The 18,448-nt window shown below is 44.0% G+C and overlaps 1 protein-coding gene across 1 annotated transcript in view; it reads left to right on the top strand.

Moving 5' to 3' along the window:
* The window catches only part of LOC116490575 (histone deacetylase 4), a 207,768-nt gene that overhangs the window by 141,125 nt on the left and 48,195 nt on the right, over positions 1-18,448 (top strand). The window contains exons 11-13 of the mRNA XM_032189907.1: positions 2,220-2,434; positions 12,939-13,196; positions 15,250-15,436. Coding sequence (XP_032045798.1) covers positions 2,220-2,434; positions 12,939-13,196; positions 15,250-15,436 — 660 coding nt within the window. The remainder of the gene's footprint in view (positions 1-2,219; positions 2,435-12,938; positions 13,197-15,249; positions 15,437-18,448) is intronic.

Below are 18,448 nucleotides of genomic sequence, written 5' to 3'. Positions count from 1 at the left end.
CTTAGGAGAAATATTCACTATAGAGCAAAGCAGCAACAAGAAACACACGTTCCAGGTGCAGCAACCGAACCAGAGCAAGCTAACACATGGTCTCAAAGGCCCTAAGTGGACTGGCTGCCAGACTACAGTCAGTACTTATAATTTCCATGGAAGCAAAGTGGAGTTTATTATTATTCTGTTGGTAGCCTACAGCTCTGGAGATAGTCTCCTGACTGCTACAAAATGATCCAGCGCAATGGCATGCTGTTTCAGTGCAGTTAGACATGGGAGTTTGGGGAAGCTAAGAGTCCCTACTGGACAGATGTTTGCTGATTTTGTGAGTTTGGGACTGTTTTTGCAGAGCTAGCTTCTGGATTTTAGCTGGAGCTCAATGAATGGTTCACCTTGAGTAGAAAGTGTTTATAAAATCTAAGCAGTGTGACCGTGTCCCACGCTAGAGCAGAATTCCTTACATCTCACATCGCTCTTGTGACTGATTCCTCTGGATAACATCTCTCACATTAACATATAAATACAGAGTAGGAACGTGTCTCCCTGGAAAGCCTTCACAGGGGGACTTTGGCCATTCACTTGGAGACAAGTAGTCTTCGAAGATATCCTGTAGAGGCATGTAGGATCCCTCCCTCTGCTCTCTAATTTGAACTGTGCTGTAAGGAAAATGGACCACAGCTTTCCAAATTATTCATATATTCATACACATGCACACGTATATTTGTGTATGTATGTATGCACACACATATATTTATAAAATAAGATACCCTTCTACATGATTCTTTTCAGGAAAACAAAGGATGGGAGAAACTCACTAAATTGCCCCAAGAAGAGAGGCTTTTAATCGAATTGAGTTCCTCCATGTAGGGCAGTTCTGTGAATTAGTGGGACAAGGAGGCAAGGTCCTGGCTGGGCCAGGAACTTCAGGTGTTTCTGAGCTGCTGCATTCAGCTGGCTGCAGACAGCTGTGCAGCTTTTCATTATTCAACTAAAGACCAGGCAGTGGAAGGGAGAAGAAACAACTTGCCCAGCCCTAGAATTGGGTCTCATTTTTGAATGTTACTGACCACTTGAGCAGATTTTACTGTGTTTTGTACAGTGAGGTGAAGCAAAAGAGTACTTTTACCCCAAAAGTGTGTGCAGCCTTATCCACATTAGGGAGACAGCAGTTCACACCAGCGATGACTTTCTGTCCCAAGGTGTAACTGGAAAGGCGAAGGCTTATCCTCAGCTCCTCCACCCTTGGGTTTGGCATTGTGTTGCATGTCTGCTCATCCCGGATATCTAGGAAGGTATGTCTTCAGAGAGCAGAGCAAGAACTGGCTTACCCATGAACAGCTAAAAAAAGAAGACAGTTCCTGCAGACATGCCCTTACCAGAGCTCAGATAGGTATTTCACAAGGTAGTCATCCAAGAGACCCAAACTGCCAAGGGCATATGAGTAATGCCTGCCATCCCAAAATAGCCTGTATGTTTTTCTTAAGTTGCTAGCATGACTATACAGGACAGTGATGGAAATAAATCTTTCTGACACCTTGTCCTCTGACTTATCTTCTTTCTCAAGACATAATGAAGCCTCGTGGCTCTCATATTCCTGAAAGGCATTAATGTTTATCTAAGCCAAACATGGTTGGGGTCTATCACATGGAAGTTTTCATCCCTAGTCATTTCTGCAGAGTAGGTACAGCACAGCCAAGGGCAGCCATGCTTCCCTACACGATCTAGAGGAGAGGACCAGCTTCGTCATCAACCATCATCCTTCAGCACGTCTGGTGAGCATCCTGTAAGGTACAACAGCAGGGTGCTGCAGGGCAGCAGTATGGGCTGGTGCTGTCCTAGAAATGAACCCACTCACTGTACCAAGGCAAGCCATTAGACTTGAGCTTCTCCTCAGAGCTACCACCGTGATCTAATTCATGTCATCCACTGGGCGATGGAAGGGTCCATAAGGTATTGATGACTTTAAGAAATGAAATATTCCATAAGATCTCTGAGTAAACAAGCAAACAAAGAAATAGAAAGTATTGTTCCATCCAATGGTCATTAATTGTTATCTGTTTTCTTTTAAGGATGCTTCAGCTGTAATGGCGAGGTGGCTGGTTTTAACGTTATGTATCATTGTCACCATCAGTGTTACTCAACAGTCGTTTTCTCCCTTCCTTTCTTCTTCCTTTTTTTCTTCTCTGCTGTTTTTTCCTCCATATTATCTTCAGACTGGTATCTTTCAGGACTGCCCCTCCATGCACAGTCTCTGGTTAGTGGAGAACGGGTCTCCCCTTCAATACACAAACTCCGGCAGCATCGCCCGCTGGGGCGCACGCAGTCTGCTCCCCTTCCCCAGAACGCCCAGGCCCTCCAGCAGTTAGTGATCCAGCAGCAGCACCAGCAGTTCTTGGAGAAACACAAACAGCAGTTCCAGCAGCAGCAACTGCACATCAACAAGGTAGGCACGATGCTTTTAAAGTCCTCCTTCCTCATTAGGGCAGCACCATTTTTAGCCGATGCCATTTCATAGTTTCTTGTGCTGTAATGTATGTGGTCTCTGACTCCATAACTGATTGGCCTTCATCCTTGAGCCTCTTTTTCATGATTTTGAGAAATTTGTCAGCAAGGATGGGCTATGTGCATCACCACGGCGAGGATCAATGCTGCTGTTGCAGGTATTGGAAAGGCAGAACAATTCAAACTTCTGGCTTTCCAGTAATGCTTAAAAAGTTGTCATTGCTTCCATTCATCCACATCTGGATCTGTTTTGGTTTTGTAGCAGAGAGTATAAAATGCTGTCAGGGAGTATGGGCAAAATACCTATTGTGTATATGTTCACTTTGAACGGGAGAAAAATCAGTAATATGAATTTGAGAGAGAAAAGATGAGGGATTCCAGCCATTACGCTAGAAAATAACTGAAAGTGACGATATTCAGATATACTGAGGCATTTTTCATTGAAGTTACCTTTGGAAAGAGAAAAGCTGTTCCCATCTCCAGTCCAGATTCTTTGAACTGTGCCTCTGTGTAAAGCATTACAGGTTTCGATCCATTTCTTCTCCTAAAAATGAGGACAGTATTGCTGTGCATCCTGCAGAGGTTGTTTTGAAGATTAATTAGATAACGATTCAAAAATTGCTTTGAAGAAGGAAAGCACTATGTTTATTAACTCGTTTTCTGTAAATCACTTGGAGAACTTAGGTGAACATTGGAGAACACTGTTGGTCAGCGCGCAGGTTTTGCAATTGCTGGGCAGCCAAAATGATCTGCTTGGGCATCCCAATATTATTGCTGATGTTGAAACAGAGCTGCTTGGAGGTGATTGCTTGAGCATGCATTAAACAAGATAAAACTCTCCTGATGTTCTAGCCCGTCAGAAGGTAACACTCACCCTTTAAGGGCGAGAGATCAGATCACAAGCGGCATGGATGGAGCTGTTGCATTTGACCCCAGATGAGGTTTTGTCCCAGGATTTCAGAAGGCAAAGTCTGTTAATGGACTTGGAACGTAAAAAGGCTGTGAGGGAAAGGTGAAATAAATCATAATCAGTGCGATATTTTTCTGGCTCTTTGGTTTGTACTGTTTTATTTCCAGTTGTGGCTTTCTTTAAGAAACAAGTCCAGTAGTAGGCTTCAAGTTCTGGTGGACAAGTAAGATAGCAGGCATGCCTTTCAGATTGCTGCAGTTTGATTTATGGCGGAGGTTTCTCCAAATATTTTCACTTTTCCAGCCATATGAGAAAATATAACTGCTGAGAGCCGGATGAAAAATAATAATAATAAATAAAACAACTTTCCAGTGAGGAGAAAGAGACAGCTTTAAAGAAAGACACCCCCGCCCCCCCCAAAACTTTGTTTACGGACCAGAGCGAAGGCAGGATGATTACACAAGTTGCTGACGTCAATCTTGTACTTCTGGACCGTGGCCACTGTGCACCGCGCGTGCCAGCCCTGGACCTGATTCAGCCCCGCACACCGGGGCGGCGGAGCTGCTGTTTCCATGGACGTTTCGCTTACCTCCCTCCAAACACACTTTGTGTAGCCAGCGTTGAAACCAGGATCACTAGGATCGTCAGACTAGGGGCGCTAGGTAGGGTTTCTTTGTTAGGAAATAAATTTCAGCTCAGCGGTTTGTTTGTTTTAGTTTTTAAGGATTTCCATTGCCAGCACTTGCGAGCGTCCAAAGGCTTCGCAGTGACGTCCTACCGAACTCATTCAGGCTTTCACTGAGACCTCCCAGGAGCTGCAGAGCGTGTGCAATTCGAGGAGGCTGAATTTCAGCTTTGTTAGCGCTGCGATGTATCACATCCACGGGAGAGGCGGGCGGGCTGAGCGCAATTAAACCGAATGCACGGGGGCAATTTCCATGTGTGTGATTTATATAAGCAATGAGTTAAAAGCGCTTCGGTGCTCGCTCTGTATGTGTGTGGCAAATTTATCCCGTGGGATAGCATCCAAGTGCTGACATGGAAGAAGACTTTTCCCAGACACACGGATATTTTAAGACCCTTGTGTGTAAGAGAGTGAGGGCACAACTAAAAATAATGTAATAGATTGCTGCCTTTTAATTATTAGCAGAAGCGACAGCACTGTCTGTTAAGGTTGTGTTGTATTATTTCCTGTAAATAGTTAGGAGACTGTTTTCAATTGCTTGTGATTTTTCCTGACTTTAAGATTTTGGCTTTAAACTTTCCCTGTTAGGTGTCTACATCAGATTAAATTTTTGAGAAGATTGCAGCCAAAACAAGTCTTGTTGTTTCCAAGGAGGCAGCTAAGGAAAATATGTTGTTTTTCTCCCAGTTAATAATAAGAAGAATCATCTAGGGGATTTTGCTGTAAAGCCTTGGTTCCTGAGGCTTTGGAGCAGGAACTTGAAACTTGACAAATGGGGAAAAATGTGAGGAAAGAATGCGAGGACCTCTCTGTGGAAAATGAGGGTCACAGCCCTGGTAACCCAGTGCTCCTGTTGTCACCTGGTGGTGACATTTGCATTTGCTTTGAGGAGGGAAAAATAAAACACGCTCACGCCAAAGAAAAAGCATTTCCCCAAAAACAGGAACAAAAGAGACATGCATGAATAAAAAGAGCATTTTTGAAGTTCCAAAGCTGCGTGCATAAACTAGAAAATGGGAGTTTTAAAGTTTCCCATGCAAGTCTTTTGCATCCTTATTTGATTCAGTTTTTCATTAGCAAGTGGTATCCCTTGTACAAGGCCCAGAACTCGGCACACAGGAGAAGGGTGAGAACAAGGCTGCTTTTCGATGACGTGCTGCCTTCATTTGGTGCCGAAATTGGAGGGCACATAAGGAGCAACGAGTGGTTTGCTGGAAGGGGTAAAGAAGGGGCCCTAGGGCTACAGCAGCTGAACACTGCTGCAGAACTGGCTTTTCCCTCGCCGCAGAGGCATGCGCTGCTGCATGGCCCTTTGGACACTTGCACCTGACCTCTACCCATCCCTCGTTTTCCGAATGCCCTTTGCAGGACACGTCGTGCTGAGACAGGGCTGCTAGCTGCAGAGGTGTGCTTGCACATATAACACACGTGGTGGATGATCAGCTGTTCGCTGTGCATGCTTTGACCATAATCTCTGCCTCGGCCGCCTGTTGGATGGCTTGGAGCAGCTCCACTGCCTTCCTGCCACCGAGTCCTCGTGAATGCAGATGCAGTAATATTGGCAGGGTGCTTGAGTGCTCTAGTGATGATCACGCTACAAAACCACACACAGAAATCAACAGCTCCTTCAGAAGCAGGGGTTGCTGCAGTAAATAAGATTCTGGGTAAGATACCGGATCACTTCTTGTTAGATGAGCTCTGTGCAACCTTTGATCTGAATGAGGCATGAGCCCTGGAAGAGTAAATACTAAACAGTCCTGCAAATAAAAGCTATACATTAACGCAGGTGCATGCGAGAGATGACCTTAAATTGCACCAGCACCACACACTCATGTCTCCCACCTTTTTTTGCGTTTTTAACATTCAAGCTTTGGGAATGTTGGCTTTTTTTTCCCATGGTCAGAGGAGCTTTGCCAGGGGTGAGGGGAATTGTTGTTTTGTTGTACAATAAATACATGCAGCAGTCCCAGCATCACTTCATCTTCAGCAGCGATAATTCCTCTGCAGACTTCAGTCTCTTGTAAGATGCAAATGTTAGTCTTTTTTTTTTTTTTTTTTTTTTTTTTTTTTTTTTTTTAAAGAGAAAAAAACAGTGTTTTGCTGATCTTGGTGGCATTGGAGGTTGTCATTCAGGGGGTATTTTTGTTGTGATGGCCTCGTGGAGCCAGGGGAAGTCGGGTGGTGTGCTCTGGGTGTTCTGAGTTAAAAGAACAGTTCTTCAGCATGATAGGTCTTGAAGCAGCAATTGCCTTTCTAAAGAGAAATATGCAAGTGAGATTTCCATAAATCACGTGCCAGAAAACTCAACTTTTTACCTTGCTGTAGTGATGTTGAGTGTTCTGGCTTTAGTCCACTGAATGTTTAATTCATGAAGCCTTCATAGAACAGATAATCTCCCTTTTAGTCCTGAGTTGTACTGTTAAGCAGATTAACACTGAGCTTCTGTGGTCAAATTGTGGTTCTTCTGGGTAAAACCCTGTTTTAGCACACTGCAAAGAGCGGTGTTTCTCCTGCTGTGGCATATACGTGGAGATGTCCATATATGCCAGACTGCAGTGCCCTGACTTGCATGTGGTGCAACTGTGCTGGGTGGATACATTTTTATTAACACCTAGAATTTCACCTCGCTATTTCCTGATGTTTTCTTTTTTGGCACACATTAACAGTTTAGCCTCGAGTGACTTCTGGAGTAGCTTTTAATATATAATGTTTAATTTGTACTATTGGAAAAATACAGCGTAGGTTGTATTGCACAACGTTCAGATAGCGCTCCTGCCCTTCAAACAGTTTAAGGGAAAACTATTTTGGTGTAACCTTTACTCATTTATCACTCGGTTTCCCCCCACACCCCCTTCTCTCTGCTTTCAGGCTGATTGATAAAGTAACAAAATGTTTTCATCTTCTTGAAGAAATGCCATGGCTCCAGGTGGCTTCAAGCACCCAAACATATCTTTGGATATAAGATGCATTGAAAAGATCTCCGGAAAACCTCGTTCAGCGTTCATGCTGTGTCTGTCAGCTGAATATGAAATGCAGTTCAGCAAGATGCGAGGCACTTGGGATTCATGTGCTGTGTGTATCTTTGCACCTATTACCTCGTACACGCTATTAAGTGGTTTTGCCAGGAGCCATGGTTCTGTGGGGTGTTTGTAGCTGCAGATCTAAAGATACGTAGACGCATACCTGATATAATCAAATCCGTAATTCCAATTCCTTGGGAGAGGGGGAAAAAAGAAAACAGCCTCTGCTGATGCCAGAGTGTTTTCTTCTTGCTTCCCCTCCTTTTCCCCTCCAGGCAGTCCCTGTTCTTTGATTCATTGCAGTTCGATCGTTCCCTCTCGTCTAGGCACAGAGGTGAGCAGGCTCGTGGTCCTTCCAGCAGGTCGGCTGCTTCAGACAGTTATTTTTTCCTGCTGTCTCATCACTTCAGGAAGAAAGAAAAAAAAAAAAAAAAAGAGATTTTTCTAGGCTTCAGCTGCTGCAGAACATTCTGCCAGCTCCCTGCGTGGCCTAAGCCCAATTCTGCCTCTCCCCATCATCCCTTATCACCTCTGTTTTCTCTTCAGCCTATGGAAGTTAAAATTAGAATTTCCTCATTCTGCAAGGGGTACCTCACGTGGAAAGAGTCATCCGAGATAGCCAGAAGAGCAGGGCTTGTGTTGCCATGTCTGAGTGATTAATTCAAGCCCTCAGCAGTATGTTTTCTTCTCCAGATGCTTGTCCACATGCCTGCTCCCCTACAGGATGCACTCTGCCTTGTGTCTGCCTTACTTTGAGCATCCCTGCCAGCGTACCTGCTCCACACCACCTGCCTCTCATTTCTCAGTTCCTATCTGTCTTTGACTCAAGAGTGACATTTTTTTGGCTTTTTCAGGATGCTTATGAGCTGAGCCTTTATTGTCCCCTCATCTTCTATTTTTCCTCATTTTGACCAAAGCTGTTTCTCCAGCTCTCCAGAGTTGTTCTTTCTTCTCTGATCTGCAGAGGGAGGAAAGGGAGGTTTCCTCTCGGAAACACAGTGGTCAGGGCTGAGCCAGTCTTGTTCTTCCTCACTTGCCTGGTTTCTCTCTTCCTCTGCTCAATGGGACTCCCTATGCCACCCACCCACCCTCGTGTCCCCCACAGTGCTGCTTCCAGGGGGATCAGGACTCTGCGTGGTTGACATTACCAGTGCATGAGAGGCTGAGGCTGGCTGGGTCCCAGCTGCTAACAACTGCTATTCTGCCCCATTCCCCAAACAGGGCAAGTCACTCCACCCTGCTGGGCATGCTCTGCACTTCCAAGGATATAAACTGGACATTTCTCAACAGTGGTGTTGTCTGACCTGCCTTTCAGCATGTTCCTGTCTACACAAAGTTTTGACCGGCTGTACTTATCTGCCAAAGTAGAATGGGCTTTTGGCACACTGTCAAGCATGATCTCTTTGAGCCTGCACTATCTGTAGATAAACCTGGATGAGTTGTATGGAAATGTGGTGATTTATCCTGAAGTTCAAAGGTGTGTGTGATGCTTCCAGCCTCCAGCTTGTGTCCTTTGCGCAGCAGTCTCTCCAGCAACGCTGAATTTTCTGAAGGACATGACTGATGTGTGCCCTCCTGCACGTATGCCCTCTCCCAAAGGACTGTTATTAATCTTGTTTTTGAAAGCAGTCACTTCAGCGTTTCAAAATGTGTTCAGCAACCATTATCATGAGGAGCAACACCAGAGAGGTACCAGGTTCCTGTGTTGGAGACCTAAAGTGAAAGAGAACTTGAGATTAGATCCAACTCAAGTTATAGCAGCACCTAAAGTCATGGCCAACTTTCATCTCTGTCAGCTTTTCATTGCTGTAGGAGCTTTGTCCTTGTGCAGGACCAGAAATTTCTTCCATAACTGCTTGGCTTCTTAGGAGAAAGATTCAGAGGTGCACCATTTGGTCAGGGATGCCCAGATGTGAAGCTTTGCTGTACAATCTCATGGACGTTCTCCAACTCTGCACGTACTTTCCAAGGAGCTCTTCAGCTGTCTTTTAGAACCAAACAGGTCCCTGTGGCACGTGTTATCTAAAAAGAAAATGTGTTAATTATATCCTTCTGGGACCTTCTCAGGCATTTTTTCTGTTGGTGACTCCTAATTACTCTGTGATGAGAAAACAGACATTTTGGCACGTGTTGCAGTGTCTTCAAAATTCTCAGTGTCCTAAGAATATATGACCACAGACAAGGTACCATGTTTGTGTACCAAGTAGACATATAGTAAGTACCTAGCAGGCAGATGCCAAATTTTACTGATCCCAAATTTTACTAGCAAAGAAAAGCCCCCCTCCCCACTTTTTTTTTTTTTCTTTATGAAACATTCCATGGAAAAATGAGTAATCCTTTGGATTTCCTTGTATTGGGATCTGACATCACTATGATCTTAGAATAATAGAATCACAGAATGGCTCGGGTTGGAAGGGACCTTAAAGACCATCTTGTTCCAACCCCCCTGCCATGGGCAGGGATGCCACCCACTAGATCAGGTTGCCCAGGGCCTCATCCAACTGGTTCCAAATAGTTGCATCTTCTTCGAGACAGATTTTTTTTTTTTGTCTATGTTTTTGCTTTTCCTTCTTTCTCTTTGAGTTTCAGAGGTAGATAAGAAATGTGGACAGCTGGTATCTAGTCTTTAATAATGCTTGCGAATCGAGATGTATAGTTACTTCTGTACTGAAATAGTTATTTCTGTACTGAAATAGTCAGCTGTCCAAGGCCAGAGGCAGTGAAAGACAGTGCCTTTCACTTTGTTTTATGGTGGCAGTATGTGATAACCAGAGGTGACAGGATTTGAAAATAGACAATAGCTTCATTGCAAAGGATAGTACAGAGCTTGGTAAGAGAAGGAGTTATTTATGGTGCATTGGGTAATTGCTTACTATTTCAGATGTATTTGTGAGCATTTTAAAGGCTATCTTAACTTGATATTCATTGCCTTGCACATGGATTACTGTAGATTTTCTTAACTTAATATCTTGGTTTTAACACAAGCATATGATCATAGAATTACAAAACAGGAAGATATTCAGGGAGTATTAATAAATCACATCATTGTGAATTACATGGAATATGTTCATAACAAAATATTTACTTTGCAAAATTGTCCTTTTAGAAGAATTGGGTTGCAGTAGCTAGAACAAGTGACATACCAAGAGATTCAGTTTATATTAGGACAGCACAGTGAATGTTTGAAATGTCCTTGTCATTGGCCACTTCATTTTCAGCCTTCATTGTAGCATTTTATACATGTGTTTTTCATTTAATTCTTATGTTTTTACGGGGTTGGAATAATTTAAAACTTCTAGGGAATTACACTGCTCCTCATTTCCATTAGATTTGACAATGACATTGTAAGTTATTTTCCCAGCAATTACTCACCTTGCGTAGTTCATAAGTTCAAAAGGTATCAAGTTCAAAGCTTGAGACCTGCAATCCAAGCAGAAAAATGCAGAAGATGGTTTATGATGATTTAATTATCTTTAAACCAGATTATATTCATCAAGCGTAAGTGAGCTTAAAGAAAACTGATTGAAGAGCTAACTTGAGCTTACCATAGTTCAGCTATCCAGTGTGTGTTACTAGTAATGCACTGGGGGAGATGGGAATGGGGGAGCAACCTCACAGAAATCCTTGAGAAGTTTTGATCACAGAATCATTTAGGTTCGCAGGGAACTCTTGAGATCATCTGGTCCAACATCCCAGCTCAAGCAGGATCACCTAGTTATCATCTTCCAGTGGTTTAAAGTAGTCCCCATCTACTTCTGTGTGACCAGGAGATTGCAGCAGTCCTAAAAGCTCTTGACTAACTTCAAACTTATACCAAAGCACAGGGGTCCATGCATTCCTGCTCTTCTCTCACATAAAGGGCAACCCCCTACTCACCTTCCTGGCCTGTCCTTCCTAAAAATCATATATCCCTCCATCACAGCACTCCAATCATATTTATTATCCCACCACGTCACGGTCATGACCAGGTCATGGCCCTGTAACTACACAGATGTCTCTTCCTCCCGTGTGGGCCTCATGCTGCATGCACTGGTGCAGAGGCATCTCAGAGAGGCATCCAAGCTTGCCAATTCCCCAGGACAGGCTTGGGAGCTTTCCTCACCAGGCGTTTCTGCACACCCCTCCTTCTTCTTCTTGAGCTCCAAGAAATGCCACCTCAACGTGGTTTTGTTACTCCCTCCACTCTGGGTCCTTGGCTTGACTACCCTGTCCCCAGCTGTCTTAGCTGCTTGTTGAGGAATCTCTCCCTCCCCTGTTCTTTTTGGTTTAGGTTGGCCAGCCTTATTAGTTAAGTGGATCCCATCTCTTCTAAGCAGCTGTTGACTCTCAAAGGGCACAATGAGCTTCCTCATTGTGGAAACTTGCCAACAGCAGCTGTGCAACCGGTTACTGGTCAGTACAAAATCCTTGCCTCTTACAACTGAGAGGGACGGGCTGCACCCACTGACTGTACTGGGACTTCATGTGAACCCCACAGGGCTTTTGCCTCAAGCTGGACAAGATAAGGCCCCTCTGCATATAATGTCCCTTTCAGGAGCTGAGACATCCAAACCCCAGTAATCCACACAGTGCTGGAAACCTGTCGCCCTGCGTCCTCGTCCTTGCAATCTCAGGTGTTAAAAGAAGCTTTGAGCCCTGGTTTTGTGACAGCCTCTGCTGTAGATAAAAACAATTTTTTGCTGTCCTTGGTGTGATACTTGCAGGCAATGAATCTTTCATATGGCTTTTGTGTGCCTAAACCCGCTTTGTGTAGCTTTGCTTAAGTTATATGGCAGAACCTCTCTCCTTACATTTAGGGGAAAAAAGGCTTAGTTTCAGGTTTGAGCCAATGCTCCTCAAAGAGTGAGTTACTTATAAGTAGTCAGTCCTTCTGCATGTGTTCAATAACCGTGTTTTGATTTAGCTTTATTAGATTTAAAATCAATATTGCTTTTCATACCAATGACCTAATCCTTATTAAAGCTCTGCCCTGACAGCTTTCAAAGTTCAGCAGTTTCTTTATAAGCGTATGAAACGGGTACAGTCTGAGCTCCTTTAAAGAAAGGAAATTGATTTATTTACCTCTGCTGGATTTAAAAGCAGTACACATGTTTTTTTGCTCCAAATAAAAATCACAAGCAGTCTGAGACCAAGCACTGAGAATTTTATCTCACTGATATATTTTCAGAAAGTTTTGGCTTGTGTGAATTATGGTGAAAATTATATTGTTCCCTTTTGTTTTCACGCACACTTTCAGGGAAGCTCACTGCCTCTGGTTAGGAAGGTGTGGTTAGAATGACCCTCTTCTTGCAGTTTGTTTCTGTACAGATGCTGTAAGTTTAGTATTCTCAGTTTCTTCTTAACAAATTTCATGAGAATGCAAGTTTTGGAGGAATCTTGATGATGCTATCTCCCTTTAAACATAAAATTAATGGGGTGATTCCAGAAGAAGCTGGACAAACAATGAAGCAGAAATCCTCAGAGGATTTGTCTCTGTTTTTTTTTTTCAGGATTTTAATTGCTAAATGTACTGGTGGTTGTTACACTGCTTGTGAATTTGGTAGCATCCATAGGTCTGTAGGCTTAAGAGGTTCTGATTACTTTAGGGGGGAAATGAAGTGGAAACTGAGGAGCCATGATTACTTGGGGCAAAGTATTTCTTTGATAACACTTAATGCCAAGGATAACCTGGTTCAAGGCTTTCCTTACACTGTTGTTTTGGACAATGTTTATAAGAGCTATAAATTACCGTTTCTCTTTTCATGAAGCTGATTCTTTGAAGAGAACACAGTCAAATTCACCTGCAATGAGTTACATTTTATTTATCAATTAACTTCTGGGCTGTTTTCAGATAATATCAAAGCCCAATGAGCCAGCTCGCCAGCATGAAAGCCACCCGGAGGAGACAGAAGAAGAGTTACGAGAACACCAAGCCCTTTTGGAGGAGCCATACAGCGACAGAGTCGCAAGCCAAAAGGAGGCCCCGGGGCTGGCCAACATGGTGCAAGTGAAGCAAGAACCCATTGAGAGCGATGAGGAGGAAGCCGAGCCACAGCAGGAGCTGGAGTCTGGGCAGAGGCAGGCTGAGCAGGAGCTGCTTTTCCGTCAGGTGAGCTCAAAATACACTTGGGGCTCCTGGAACCAGGCTTCTTGGTGTTTGGTGGAGTTTAGCAGCATCTGGGGTGAGGGGCTGAATCTATGTATTGCCATTGTGTATTAAAATCAGGACATTAACCATCCCTCACCTCAGATATTTACAGCTGCTAGGAGTAAGTGTTAGAAATCTGTTAGTTACCAGTACAAAAACATGTCTGCAGCTAACCCAAATGCCAAAAAAACAGTTCAAGATTTTACCAGCATTTTAATGGTGAATTATAATCATCGTACAGGAACAAGCTACCCTTGTATGTACAGAGAGTGGGAAGGTTAGCACTAAACTAAATTGACAAATACAGCCTGAGCTTGCAGACACATAACAAAGCACAGCAGCATGAGGACAAGTCCTGGTGTTTATGAGAGTGCTGCTAGGAGCCTCTGGGACAAGGGGAGGCAACAAAAAGCCTTGCAAGGAAGCAGTGCAGTTACTTTACAAAGTAAATCCCCATATTATCACAGTGACCATTTGGGACTTGGCTTTTTGTGACCTCTTTATAGTACTGTAAGGAGGAAAAGGTAGGGGTAAGCCACCTTCTGAGTATTTGGTACGGAAGGAAATCTGCAAGTAAAATCAATGCCATCCTTCACTGGAGTCACAATGTCAATTCAAAAGTCCCAGAGAAGAGAACCTGGATCATCTGCACAAAATGCAGTCAGTGTGTTTGCAGCCACCCAAACACTTTCTGTTTCTTTGGGAAGACAATGTTTGTCTTAACACTTTTGAGCCCTAAATACTAGCAGAGGATTTCGTTTTATTCTGATGTCTTAAAACAAACTGACTGCCCCACAGGAGAGCCAGATAAGGGAACAGGTGACAAAGTGAAGGGGATTCCTTCTTCAGTACTGCAGATCCCAGAGATCCCAGGTGTGCTCACTCTGGACAGTAAACACCAGAGGCACGTGGATTACAAGCAATAAATCCAGTAGCAATGCAGTGTGGCATAATCTCCCAGAAAATGCCATTTGTGGTAGCTCTAATGAGAAGGCTGTGATTCTCTTAAGGCATCGGTGCTCTGCTCATCCCTGCAGCCTGCAGCACTGAGTGCCTGACTGTACCTGGAGCCTTGGGTAACCCCTGCGTGGGATCTGCAGCCAAGAACAGATTGCTGTAGCTATGCCAGGGTGTAGCTCTCTGAGCAAATCCACAGCCCTTGGCTAGGGAAGGCGGACTGGTGCCAGGCTTGCAGTTGCAGTGTCTGTGAATCAGGTGCAAATTGGTTGCTCTGTGCAGTCATTTGCATCTAGCTGCTCTCTGCCGTCTCCCCGGCACTGCGGGGCCGGCTCGCGGGCCCCACGTGAGCGTCCCTGGCTGCAGCTCAGAGCCTTCATTTCCAGCTCCTTATTGAGTGGCACGGTCTTCATAACAGCTCTGCCTTGAGGGATCGGTGCCATTGCCAGCCGTGCTTGTGCAAAGTTCTTTCTCTGATTTATACAACCACACGTAGGCCTCGTTTCCTTGGTAAGAATAAATAAGGAAACGTGAGGTGACGTGCTGCTGGTGATGGACCGCAGGGGTACCGTGCCTCTGAAAGCAGAGCAGTCCCACCTGAGCAGTCTTAAATATGCTGTGTCCTTTGCAATTGCTTTGCCTCAAAGAGGAAAGGGAACTTTGTTAAGCTGTAGTTTGAGCATGGTGAGCTGGAACAGCCATCCCTTCTGGTCAGGAGCCTGGCCAGCTGATGGCGTAGCTCAGCTGAACACTCCCCCTTGTCCCAGGTTTGGTGCATGGCTCTGCTCCAAGCACCAGTGCAGTGTGGAGGGCATGAGGACAGGAAGACGTGGCAGAATTCGGGGGACAATGGGACTGTTTCTGCTGATGGCACTGCCAGCATGCACCAGCTTCAGGGCTGAGCTCACTCGAACAACACGGATGTCTTCATTTGCTGCGCACGTTTGTGCTCGGTTATCAGGGAAATGAGTCCAAGCTTGCAGACTTTAAAAACCCTTAAAAGCCCTTCCATGAGGGCACCATGCAGATATTCAGTAGTTGCCTCTTCTCCCCACAGCAAGCCCTCCTGTTGGAGCAGCAGCGCATTCACCAGCTGAGAAACTACCAGGCGTCGCTGGAGGCAGCTGGCATGCCCGTCTCCTTCGGAGGCCACCGGCCTCTGTCCCGCGCACAGTCCTCGCCTGCCTCGGCCACCTTCCCTATGTCCGTACAGGAGCCACCCACTAAGCCAAGGTTCACAACAGGTAATGTTTTTGGGGCCCTGGAAACTGAATCAGTGGGGCTGTGGTCACCGTTTTCCTTTACGTTGTGTTTTTCTGCCCTGTGTCCCTGCGAGGCCACGTGTCCGGGGTCTGAATCTCAGATGTGTTTGTGGACTCTGTAATATCCTGTTGTCTTTGAGAATAGCATCAGTCATCTTCTGCCCTGTTGTGCTGCCTTTTCCTTCCCTAGAGGGACAGTCACCCTATAGTCCAGACAGAAAATAAACTACAAAAATCAATAGAAACATAGCCTAGTGCTTTAATTATATATCTCCAGAAAGAAAGGACAAGTCATATGCTGTGACAAGGCTGATTTACATGCAAGGAGGAGAGAGGCAATGTTATTGAAAAAGGACAGCATGCCAAACGCAGTATCTATCGGCTGTATTTTCTGCACCTTCTCCAGTCCCTGCGCAATCTCATGCCATAAGTTATCCAGTCTGGGCTCTGTGCCAGCCTACCCCTCCTTCTGCAACACAATCTCTGCCCAGGAGTCTGTGCCTGTAGGTTAGGAAAAGTGAGGCGAGATGATTATTTCAAGTTGTAAGTGTGCAGAAACAGGCTGAAGAGCGTTTTCTTACCTGGTCAGTCTTTGTCTCGAAAGAAAATTATGAATGCAATTCTCCATTTGTCCAGTGAAAGCCAGAAATACAAAAAAAGGTGTTAGTCTCCCCACAAGGTTTAAAGGTGAGGAATAAATGCTGTACCTAAGTCAGTGAGGGCTTAAAACCAGCCTTTTTCCACCAAAATCCTTTCTGCTTATTCAGTAGCTTTAGTAAAAGTTAATTATGTGCAACTTTTCAAGTCCTGTGTTAGGTGAGGAGGACTTATTTTGAAGTCCACCTTCTTCCCCGCATGTCAGGTTTTATTTTGTGAATGAACATTTTGGCATGTGACGTGTGCCCTGAGGAAAGGAGAAAAAAATGTTGCAATTAAGGGCAGCTCGTGATTTTGTTTCCCTTTGGTTTGTTCATTTAATCTTATTTAACCCACTCGAAAAACATCATTAAAACCATCATTGTGAATTAGATTTATTTTCAGATACTGATGGTATAGGAATAGTGATGCATTAAATCTGACTTTGTTCTTCGGCTGTTAGTTGCAGGTGGGAAGCATGTGCAGTCAGCTCTGTAAAAGTCCAGGTAGTACCTAATTTTTGCAAATCAGCCCTTCAAGTTTCCATCTGCTGCTAATGTTTAAACATTGAATTTTAGCAAAACTACATTTGTAATGCAGCCAGTTACAGCATCAAGATTGTTCTAGCTTTTGGCTTTTGCCAAGGATACAGAGAAGGGTAGTCCTCTGGCTCACAGTCAAACCAGATGAAACTTGAGCATCTAATACACTTAGACCCAGACCTTGGTGCTTTGAAAACAAGTAAGGAAGCCTGGCCCTACTTTAAGAGATTATTCATTCCTTTTTCTTTCTTCCCTTCTCCTCCTCCGCTATTTAAGTTGCCTTGTCAATCATATGCAAGACTTTGAGCATACAGTAACGTTTCCTACCAGAGGATATATGTTTTACTCAGATATGTGCCTCTGAATTTCATTAAAAATTACATAAGAAAGTAACAGTAGGAATGCAGATTTTGAGAACAGTGCTGCTTTGGAAACACACTGGCACAGTGTTATGATTCATTTTCCTTAGAGGAAGGGTTAAAAAAAATCATTTAAAAGGTGGAATATTGCATTGCTTTTATATAGTACCGTACATTTATTTAATCCAGAGTGATGATATGAAAAATGCTTCATGTGCTTCACCTCTTAAACATCCTTTTTGTGCTATTTATCCATGTCCAGACTCCCAGGTCCTCATTTTTCCACTGCCTTCTATCTCGCGCAGTTCTCTGTGTTTATGCTAGGTGAATGGAGGAGGGAAAACACAATGAACTGCTGTTAAGGGAGAAAGTGTTTTTTGGCATTCACTGGCAGTAGTAAAGGTGGAGAGCGTAAAAGGTGAGCTTCCTCTTGCCAGATTCATGGAAAATGGATGCATGACAATTTTGAAGGAGGGTAAAATTCTATTTCCACCATTTTTCTTTATGCTTAGCAAACTTAAAACCCTCTCCACGCTCAGGTCATGAAACCTCTGCTTCCTTCCCTTTTTTATTTCCCAAGGAGAAGTTTTTCAGACAAGCAGAGTTCCTGTGTTCCCCACATGCATTCCTACCCAGGTGAAGCACCAGTTTAATTAACCAGCACTATTTGCTTACAGTGGCAGGGAAGAAAAAAGAGCCTACTACTCCGGGCATGCAGGCACAGAAAGGAAAGGCAGACATCTCAGATGTTAAGCATGTGTGCACGAGTTAGCTTGGTTCTGTTTTCTTGAAGTAGTCTACAGTGTGTCAGAGATTCTGTTTTTGGAGGTGGATACTAAAGCTTAATCACTAGGATTGAACTTTTCTTTGAAAGGCAGGAAATTAAAGCCTTGGGTATTTTTCAAAGCATGCGGTGCCGAAGTGCATCGGGCTTCTTTTTCACTAGGAGAATCCATCTGTTTGATAAGTGGCTGCTTTGGAGACTGATTCTAACACAGTTATGTGCTTTGGATTTCAGAGAGATTAAGATTTGAATTGTTTTGATCATTTTGTGAGAAGGCAGGATAAAACAAACCTTGTTCAATGGCCCTAATGAAGCCAGCAATGATTACTCCAGACACAAATGTAGCTCCTAAGAGATCAGTTTTTGTCCAACAGACAAAGGAACAGTTCATCTCTTTCGTGTTCAGAATACTATATGGAAAGGGCTAATGCTTTCTCTGGACAGAGTTAGGACCAGACAGCTCGAAATTCTGTTTTTTATGTATAATTTATTTTCCTGTCTCTGTCAGTGACCAGTACCTGAGACTTCAAAGGTATAGGAAAAGAACAACATAATACACTTCTCAAACATGATGTGCATTACTGCACATGAAAGTGAAAACAGTGCCCTTCCTGACTTCTTCAAGCAGTCAGTTTTGTGTCCTGAAGCATGACATTTAATTTTCCCTCGTACT

The sequence above is a fragment of the Aythya fuligula genome, chromosome 6 (genome assembly GCF_009819795.1).
Source record: "Aythya fuligula isolate bAytFul2 chromosome 6, bAytFul2.pri, whole genome shotgun sequence".
NCBI lineage: Eukaryota > Metazoa > Chordata > Aves > Anseriformes > Anatidae > Aythya > Aythya fuligula.
The sequence above is the reverse complement of the archived record's forward strand: the minus strand, read 5'-3'. Positions and strand labels throughout refer to the sequence as shown.